This window comes from Stomoxys calcitrans, chromosome 3 (assembly GCF_963082655.1).
Source record: "Stomoxys calcitrans chromosome 3, idStoCalc2.1, whole genome shotgun sequence".
In the NCBI taxonomy this organism is placed as follows: Eukaryota; Metazoa; Arthropoda; class Insecta; order Diptera; family Muscidae; genus Stomoxys; species Stomoxys calcitrans.
Window position 1 is genome coordinate 91,875,379 of NC_081554.1, and position 8,882 is coordinate 91,884,260.

At 41.3% G+C, this 8,882-nt stretch overlaps 1 protein-coding gene across 1 annotated transcript; it reads right to left on the reverse strand.

Annotated features, from left to right (window-relative positions):
• Nucleotides 1–7,414: 7,414 nt before the first annotated feature.
• LOC106090844 (early boundary activity protein 2) lies at nucleotides 7,415–8,868 on the reverse strand. Its single transcript, XM_013257178.2, has one exon. The coding sequence runs from the start codon at nucleotides 8,237–8,239 to the stop codon at nucleotides 7,415–7,417; it is 825 nt and encodes a 274-aa protein (XP_013112632.2). The 5' UTR covers nucleotides 8,240–8,868.
• Between the last annotated feature and the right edge of the window lie 14 nt (nucleotides 8,869–8,882).

Consider the following 8,882-nt stretch of genomic DNA (forward strand, 5'->3'; position numbering starts at 1 on the left):
GGAGAGACGGAGAGACACACAGCCTTCAAATATTGAGATATTGAGTTGAAATTTGGCACAGATACGTCTTTTTGATGCACGCTGGTTAAGTTCTTGAACGGGCCAAATCGGACCATATTTGGGTATGGCTGCTATATAAAGGGTCTAATGCCCTGACGATAAAGGGTCTAATGCCCATAAATGCTTTTTTTTATCCGATTTCGCTGAAATTTTAAAAACAGTGAGTAGTTTAAGCCCTCCCGACATCTGGCGTTATGGGGGTGGGGTGGCCCCATAGACACTTTTCCCGAACATTGATATGAGATTCGTGCTTTACTTCCAAAGACCTTTCCTTTGAGTCCCATATTGCTGTGGTCGTGAATTTGTCTTTATTGGGGTATGTTCTCGAGCGGCCCCCAAAACGCTTGGTCCCACATCTGGATATCAGATTCGTATTCTACACTCAAATACCTTTTATTTTGGGGAAGGGGAGGACCACTAGAAACTTTGGCCCAAATTTGGATATCAGATTCGTATTTTACTCGCAAATACCTTTCATTTGAGTCCCATATTGCCATGGTCGGTAAATATGTCCGATTTAGGGGTGTTTTGGAGGTTGGGGTGGTCCCCCTAACACTTTTTCCGACAGTTGGATATCAGATACGTTTTCTAATCTCAAATACCTTTCATTTGAATCCCATGTTGTCGTGATTGGTGTATATATATATATTTAGGTTTTGGGTGGGGCGCCCCCCTTCCTCCCCTAGGTACCCCATCCGAAATTTGAGTACCAAATTTTTGCTTGTAGCTTACTATAAGAGAGCACACAAAATTTTGCTTAAATCGCACCAGCCATCTCCGAGATCTAGCGTTTCTGAAAATTAGGGTAAGGGGGAGGGTCCGCTCCCCCTTTAGATATCAAAAAATGTTGTACCCTATTTTCACCACGGGATCATTATGCACCATCAGTGAAAATGTCAAGAAAATCGGTTCAGCCGTTCTGAGTCTATAAGGAACACACAAACAGACAAACAAACACGAATTGATTTTTATATATAAGATTTCGCTGAAATTTGAAACAGTGAGTAGATTTAGGCCTTTTAACATAGGGCCCAAATATGGCCCAGATAAAATTTTAAACAATGAGTAGCTTTAGGCCTCCCAAAATAAGACCCAAATGTGGTTCAAATCGGACTATATTTAGATATAGCTGCCATATAGACCGATCTGCCGATAAAGGGTCTGAAGTACATAAAAGCTTTTTTATCTGATTTCGATCTTACCCATATCTGACATAAATATGGATAAGATCGGACTGTATTTAGATATGGCTATCATATAGACCGATAGGCCGATTAAGGGTCTGAAGCTCATAAAAGCTTTATTTGTTACCCGATTTTGATGAAATTTGAAATACAAAATTCAACAGTTACTTATATATATTAGACCACTCAATGTCCATGCTGAATTTGGGTGCATAAGTTATCCAATTTTCACTGGATTGTGACGAAAGGGGATTTACATATATACCCGAGATGGTGGGTATCCAAAGTTCGGCCTGGCCGAACTTAATGCCCTTTTATTGCCCAAAAAGTAATTGCGGATTTTTTAAAAGAAAGTAAATGCATTTTTAATAAAACTTAGAATGAACTTTAATCAAATATACTTTTTTTACACTTTTTTTCTAAAGCAAGCTAAAAGTAACAGCTGATAACTGACAGAAGAAAGAATGCAATTACAGAGTCACAAGCTGTGAAAAAATTTGTCAACGCCGACAATATGAAAAATCCGCAATTACTTTTTGGGCAACCCAATACTTGGTTTCTATTAAAATGTCCGCAGAGACCTCAAACCATTTGTCCCCCAATTTAGAGATCTCCTGGGGTAATGAAAATAAGTTATCAAATAGAGGGTTTCACCTTTGCGATTTGATAACTGGAAGTATTGATGCAATTTTTTCGTAAAAATATGTCTATATTGTTCTTCATATATCTCCTACTAGAGTCAATACAAATTATAAATATTGCATTTAAAACGCATCTACATCTTTACACTACAATAAGCCAAGTTTTCTCTATGGAGACGAAACAACGAAATTACATTTTTCACGAATGCCCAAAATTGCCTTTTTTCAATGTTTTTGATTTGAAACTCGCATAACTTTTGAATGAAGAATCGGACCTTGGCATAAATTGCAGAAATATATTAAATTTTGTAATCGGTTCAAAAATACTTTCACAAACAAAAAATAAAGAAGCAGTCTTTGCGAATATTACAATAAAAATTTTGTTTCTCCAATATATATCGCATGTTGTTTTGTGACGGGTTTTCAAACACTTTCCAGAAAATTCCAAATTTTTAAAATCTGACCATAAATGGGCTTTTGACAACCCGAACAAAATTTTGGGCGAGACGGCCAACTTTGAAGGTCCACCAATGGGCCCGGCCCATCTAGAGTACTGAATATGGTTAATACCTCAGCTATAACCATTTAATTTCGTAAAGATATTTTATCCGTTCAAACATGGCAGACTTATTTCCACTAATTTTTTTCCATCGCACTGTGCGTCATTCGGAACAAAAATTTCTTCAGAAAATCGGTCCAAATTGCCGGAATAAAAATATCCTCAGAAAATTAAACACAATTTGGAACGATCTTATCGGAGGAGGTCAGAATTTAAGACTTTTTTGTTATCCGATATTTGATTCGCTAAGATATTTCTTAAATTAGAGAGCCCCGGTAGCAGGTAGCGTGCGTGGATTATCAGTTCGTGGTTTGTGGATTTGATTCCCAACAAAGGTTTTGGTCTGTTGCTACTGGGTATCACAATGAACTACAATTGTCTATGTGGGTGTGTTTAAGGACTATCACTTAACATATTTAAGTTAACACGAGACACAGACACACGGATTTAAAAAGTGCATACCCCTATTCATTGGCCTGGGTTTGCTGATATCAGCAAACACTGTCTGCTGACATTAAATTAAACATTTTAAACTATTGGGTGGATGAAAGGCTAGCCACAATCCGCATTAAAGACAAATTCTTCAACATCAGCCGTATTTATGCCCATGCCCCAACAGAAGACAAGGGCGAGCAGACCAAGGATACTTTCTACGAGCGCCTAGAGAGAGAATATGACCGCTGCCCCGCCCATGATATTAAAATCGTTCTGGGAGATTTTAATGCGAAGATAGGGAATGAAGACATCTTTGGTCCAACAGTCGGAAAATTTAAAACGTTCAGTACTTGGTTGAGGCTGATAGATTACGCCGCGGCAAAAAACATGGTAGTTTGTAGCATCCGATTTCCAAATAAAAATATTCACAAAGCTACATGGCTGTCACCCGATCAAAACACGAGAAACCAAATTGATCACGTTGTGATAGATGGAAGGCATTCATCCAGCGTACATCTGTACGATCGATCCGTGGACCGAATATAGATTCGGATCATTACCTTGTTGCAGCAAAGGTTCGCACCCGTTTGAACATGGCGAGGAAAGTACGATCTGACACTGCACGGAAGCTCGACATTGAAAAGCTGCAAACTCAACAAATGGCAGTGGCATACTCCACTCGACTGACCCACCTGCTTGATGAAAGCACTCCTTGTACCGATGATATAATAGTGCAGTGGCAAGCCCACTGCATGGAAAATTCCGCGAAATCAGTACTTGGGCACCGAAAGCCTTCCCCAAGAAACCCATGGTACGACCAAGAGTGTCGAGATGCTACTGAAGCCAAAAATGCGGCATATAAAGCAACCCTGCAATCAATAGCAACGCGCCAGATAAAGGAGAGGCATCGGGAATAAAGAAGAGAGTCTATTCCGCAGAAAGAAAAAGGAAATGGAAAGACGTGAGTGTGAGCGAATTGAGATGTACAGGAGTCAGAATGAAGTCCGGAAATTCTACCAAAGAATTTAATATCAGAGGGAAAGAAGGAAATCTGATAACTGATACAGATAGCATGCTGAGGATATGGAAAGAACATTTTTCCCAACTGCTAGTGTCTAACGTTGGCGGCGAAGAGGATACCGCGGAACCACTCCCTGATGGTAGTATAGAATGTTTACCTCCTATCCAGAATGAGCTCCAAGTGGCTGTGACCCGACTAAAGACCAACAAGGCAGCAGGAACCGACGGGTTACCCGCTGAACTATTTAAGACCGGAGGCGACACGCTGATAAGGCGTATGCATCAGCTTATCTGCTCAATCTGGCTAGAAGAACACATACCCGATGATTGGAACCTCAGCATACTATGTCCCGTACACAATAAAGGAGACAAGATGGAATGTGCCAACTACAGAGAAATAGGTCTCCTTCCCATCACATACAAGTTGCTCTCGAGGGAACTGTGTGAAAGATTAAAACCCAAAGTCAATGAGATAATTGGGCCCTATCAATGCGGCTTTAGACCTCGTAAATCCACCCTGGACCAGATATTCACACTGCGCCAAATCCTGGAAAAGACCCGAGAAGGACAAATCAACACCTACCATCTCTTTGTTGATTACAAAGCCGCTTTCGATACCCCTTTACATTCAAAGGTATTTCAAGCCATCCTTAAGTTTGGTATCCCTGCAAAATTAATAAGACTCTGTAGGATGACACTTGCTGATACGCGTTCCACAGTAAGAATAGGAAAGAATCGCTCGAAACCATTTTCTACCAAACGAGGTTTCAGACAATGAGAGAGCATATAGTGTAATCTCTTCAATATCCTGCTGGAGAAGATTATACGAGATGCAGAAATGAATAGATATGACACACTAAGCACAAGAGAATACATGCTACTCGCCTATGCCGATGACATCGACATCGTAGGTCGTTCACCGGAAGTAGTAACTGCAGCCTTTGAAAGAATCGAGAGAGAGTCAGTGAAAATGGGTCTGACAGTAAATGGAGATAAGAAGAAATGGACGGTTTCAACTCCCAAAACGCCTTGTACAACCGAGTAGATAAAGAAAATGGGGAAAGTTGGGAACCACAACTATGAAATAGACAGCAATTTTGTCTACCTCGGCACCGCCGTAACCGAAACTAATGACACCAGTTTTGAGATAAAGCGATGAATAATACTGGGAAACAGATGCTACTTTGGATTAAAAAACAAGGCCACATCACGACAGACGAAGATTACAGTGCTTGGAGTATTTGAGAGAAAGATTCTGAGAATATGGGCGACGTATGAACCACGAGCTGTATGACGAAAATAGCATAGTTATACGTATCAAAATACAACGGCTGCGTTGGCTAGGTCATGTTGTCAGAGTGGATGAAGAAGCTCCAACAAAGAAGTCTTTTGAAGGCAAACACGGTGGTGCACGCATACCGGGAAGACCAAAAACCCGATTGAAAGATCTAGTGGTGGGAGACACCTCGAAACTTGGTGTCAGAGATTTTAGAATGAGCGCAGAAGATCGATGCGCTTGGAACGCTATTCAGCGGTCGGTTAGTGGAACAAATGTTCTGTCATAGCCCATTTAAGTAGGTTAGGTTGAAAAGAGGGTGGCACTATGGACATACATCTAAGCCAGTAATCGGCTTGTTGTGCGCTCCAAAATCTATAAAGTAACCTCTAAAAAGAAAATTTTAAGTTAGGAATTCCGTGCTACTTACAAAATCCTTAATTGTTTTCAATACCACTCCCCTAAGTTGATTCATGTCTGATATTGTGTCTCCACCTAAGTACCGGTATCAGTTGGACACGAAAGCCCGATTTTACATTAGTGAGCTCGTAGTCCGTTATGATACCAATAGCTATACTGACCTCCCTTCTTGCCTCCTTTCAGAAATAGCCTCGTCTTCTCACGATCTGGACCCCCGTAGGATTTTCGCCGTCCTACCAACCGTTTCGCTGTACCACAATGTTGCATGCGCATTCGCCGCCCACTCTTTAAACTCGGACTGCGTCGTACCGAAAGTCTTCGGGTTAACCAAGTTTATTGACGGCAGTCCTCTGGCCTTCACCGCCAAATCGTCTGCCCTTTCATTTCCCCTTACTCCGTTATGGCCCGGCACCCAAACGATGTGGATTTTCCCATCCTCAGAGAAGGCGTTAGTCTCCTTCTTGCATTGCAAGACTGTTCGTGACCTTACCGTCCTGGTTGTTATTGCCTTTATGGCAATTTTACTGTCGGTAAAGATGTTCACACTCGATGTGCTCGCGTTAGCACCATACCACTTCACGCATTCCGTGATCGCCCAGATCTCCGTCTGCAGGACCGTATTATGGTCAGGCAGTCTAAAACAGATCTCAGTTCTTTTGGATTCTCAATTAAAAACCCCCAGGCCCATTCTGTCCTTTAGCTTTGATCCATCCGTGTAACATGATCCTCCAGATGGCAATACAAGGGTTCCGTCAATCCAAGACTGTGCCGATGGCAGCAGAGCCTCGCACTCGACTTCAAGGTTAATCTCAGGTATGCGATCGGAAACCTCTTCCCTTCCTTCCAGATTTCTTTTCGTCGCCTCGATTATACCGCGGCAAACGTAAGTGTAACACAATACTTGCTCTCATAGAAAAAGGTCTGCTGACCAAAAAAGATTTTACAAAATTTGACTTTTCCTTACACTGATAGGAAGTATGTGTGCAAAATTTCAAGTGCATAGCTTTACTCCTTCGAGGTAGCATGTTTTCCACAGACAGACAGACGGACGGATATGGCTAGATCGACTTAAAATTTTATGGCGATCTAGAATATATATACTTTATGGGGTTTTAGAGCAATATTTCGATGAGTTACAAACCGAATGGCGAAGTTAGTATACCCCCATTTCAATGGTGAAGTAGTCTATTTGAAAGTAAATATGGGAGGAGCACACAAAATTTCCCCGAGCGAAGCATGGATGGGATCGTAAAACTATTTTACCAGAGCTAGATTGAAGCCAAACACAGTAAAGTGCAAAAGAGGAAGCCGCTCCATATGCATGCCCTCAATATTCGAAGCTAAGATGTTATATGCAAGTTTTTAAAGTATTTATTTCAACGTTCCATCTTCTGAAAAGAACAAAAATGTTTGCTGCTTTAGCAAAAAATTAGAGCTTTTCCTTTTTAGGCAGATTTTCTGTGGTTATAGCAAACATTTTTGTTATGCTTGCCGGTTGTGGAATCAATCAAATGTGGAGTTCTTTAACATCATCGAGAAAGTTTCACACGTGCACCAACTTTTATCATATGATGGTAAAGATATTCGTTGATTACTTCGCCCCTACGAGTTTAAGGCATTAACCTACTGATTCAGAATGTTTTGTTTACTGGTCATTGAGTTGAGGTGATGCTAAAGATTCAAAAATCATCAAATATCTTTAAAATTATGTTCTTATTTATTATGTATATACAGATTCATAAAAAAAACACTTAATACTATCATAACACATAAATATTTACAAATTATACGAAATCCGTAACACCCGCTAACTAGAAGTTCACATTTTATTCATTGAAGTATCTATTTGCTTCTGACAACGTCTTTTATATTTTTTGGATGTATCCGAGCATTTGGTTGTGATGGCTGCTCGGATTTCGCGTTCGGTACAATGAAATTTGGATTTCACGCAGTGGATGATATCGGCAGCTTTAATGGGGTCCAATTGCATTTTCGCGGGTCTTTCGCGGCCATAGAAAGCAGGTGACGGCTTACCAGTTAGAGTGTGGGTGGCCAAAACATCGCTACTGAATACGAAGCCCAATAATTGCCTGGTGGCTGAGGCGGATGATGACCATATAATGCTGCTGTAAGATCGGACATCAATTTCGGTGCCATTGGGTCCCAAAACAACCACATCCCCAACTTGTTGGGGATATTTATCGGCTAAGCTTTGGTGATTTTGGTTAACTGGGGAAAAGGCCATATCATCTTCTGCCGAGAACTCCTCGTATTCGTCGTCAATTATTTTACGTTTCGCAGAGAGGGAAGTGGTGCGTTGGTAGCAGCGATTTTCGTTTCTTGACGGTGGCGAGGCTGTAGAAGACGAGGATGAAACGCCAGACGATGCATTGGAGTACGCATAATTGTGATCGGCAATGAATGTAGGATCTTTTGTCATCACTTGGCTACAGACGGCTGGTTGAAAGTTTTCCTCAATTTGATCGATGATCACTTGCAAGCGACTGAACATAGAGGTACTGTCCATTTGACGCTTGGTAATGCGTTTCAAACGCATCTCAGCGGTCAAAGCATCCACATACTTATTGCAGTATGAGGGTTTTGCGGATATGTGCAAATTGCAAAGAATTTGTTCGAATGCCATTGGGAAGAGGAGAAATGTGCAATGCTTCGAAGGTCTGATGTGTTGTGTATCGCTCGATGTTCACGAGGGAACTGTGCTCAATTCATTGAGAAGTTGATGTTTAAATACCACGCTTTCGCTTGAAGAGTTTAGGTTCTTCGCTTCGCTGTGCACCTTGCAGCAACCTGTCTAGGTCGATTTGCAAACAGGTACACTGGTGAAAACAAAACGTGTCCATTACCAACATGCCATCATGCAATTGTGTATCTGCACATCCTTATATGCATCTTAGTCATAATCCTTTTCTACCTGTTGCACGCACCAATCTCAGGGATCATAAATTGCACCTTCTCCAGATGCAAGTTACTGGTGATGTGGTGCAAGCTGAAACCTTGTTTTATGACATGAATGATCTCTCTGCCCTAGGCAGAAGAAGTAAGAAAATGCAAAAGCATCCATTTTGCGATTTTCTTTGTAAACTCAATTGGTCTTCACTGTCGTATTTGCTTTGGGCAAATCTGGCCCTGGGTCGAAGAACGAAAGAACAGCCGACCGACCACCTATGGTTTTGTTGTGTGCTGTGGGCGTGTATGAATGACAATGCTGGCAATGTTTAAGCGTTTGTCACCATAGCGGAACACAAAAGCCAGAAAGACGCACCAAT

Bases quoted from the DNA above. Each gene is read 5' to 3' on its own strand.
- LOC106090844 (XM_013257178.2), bottom strand. From the start codon at position 8,239: ATGGCATTCGAACAAATTCTTTGCAATTTGCACATATCCGCAAAACCC.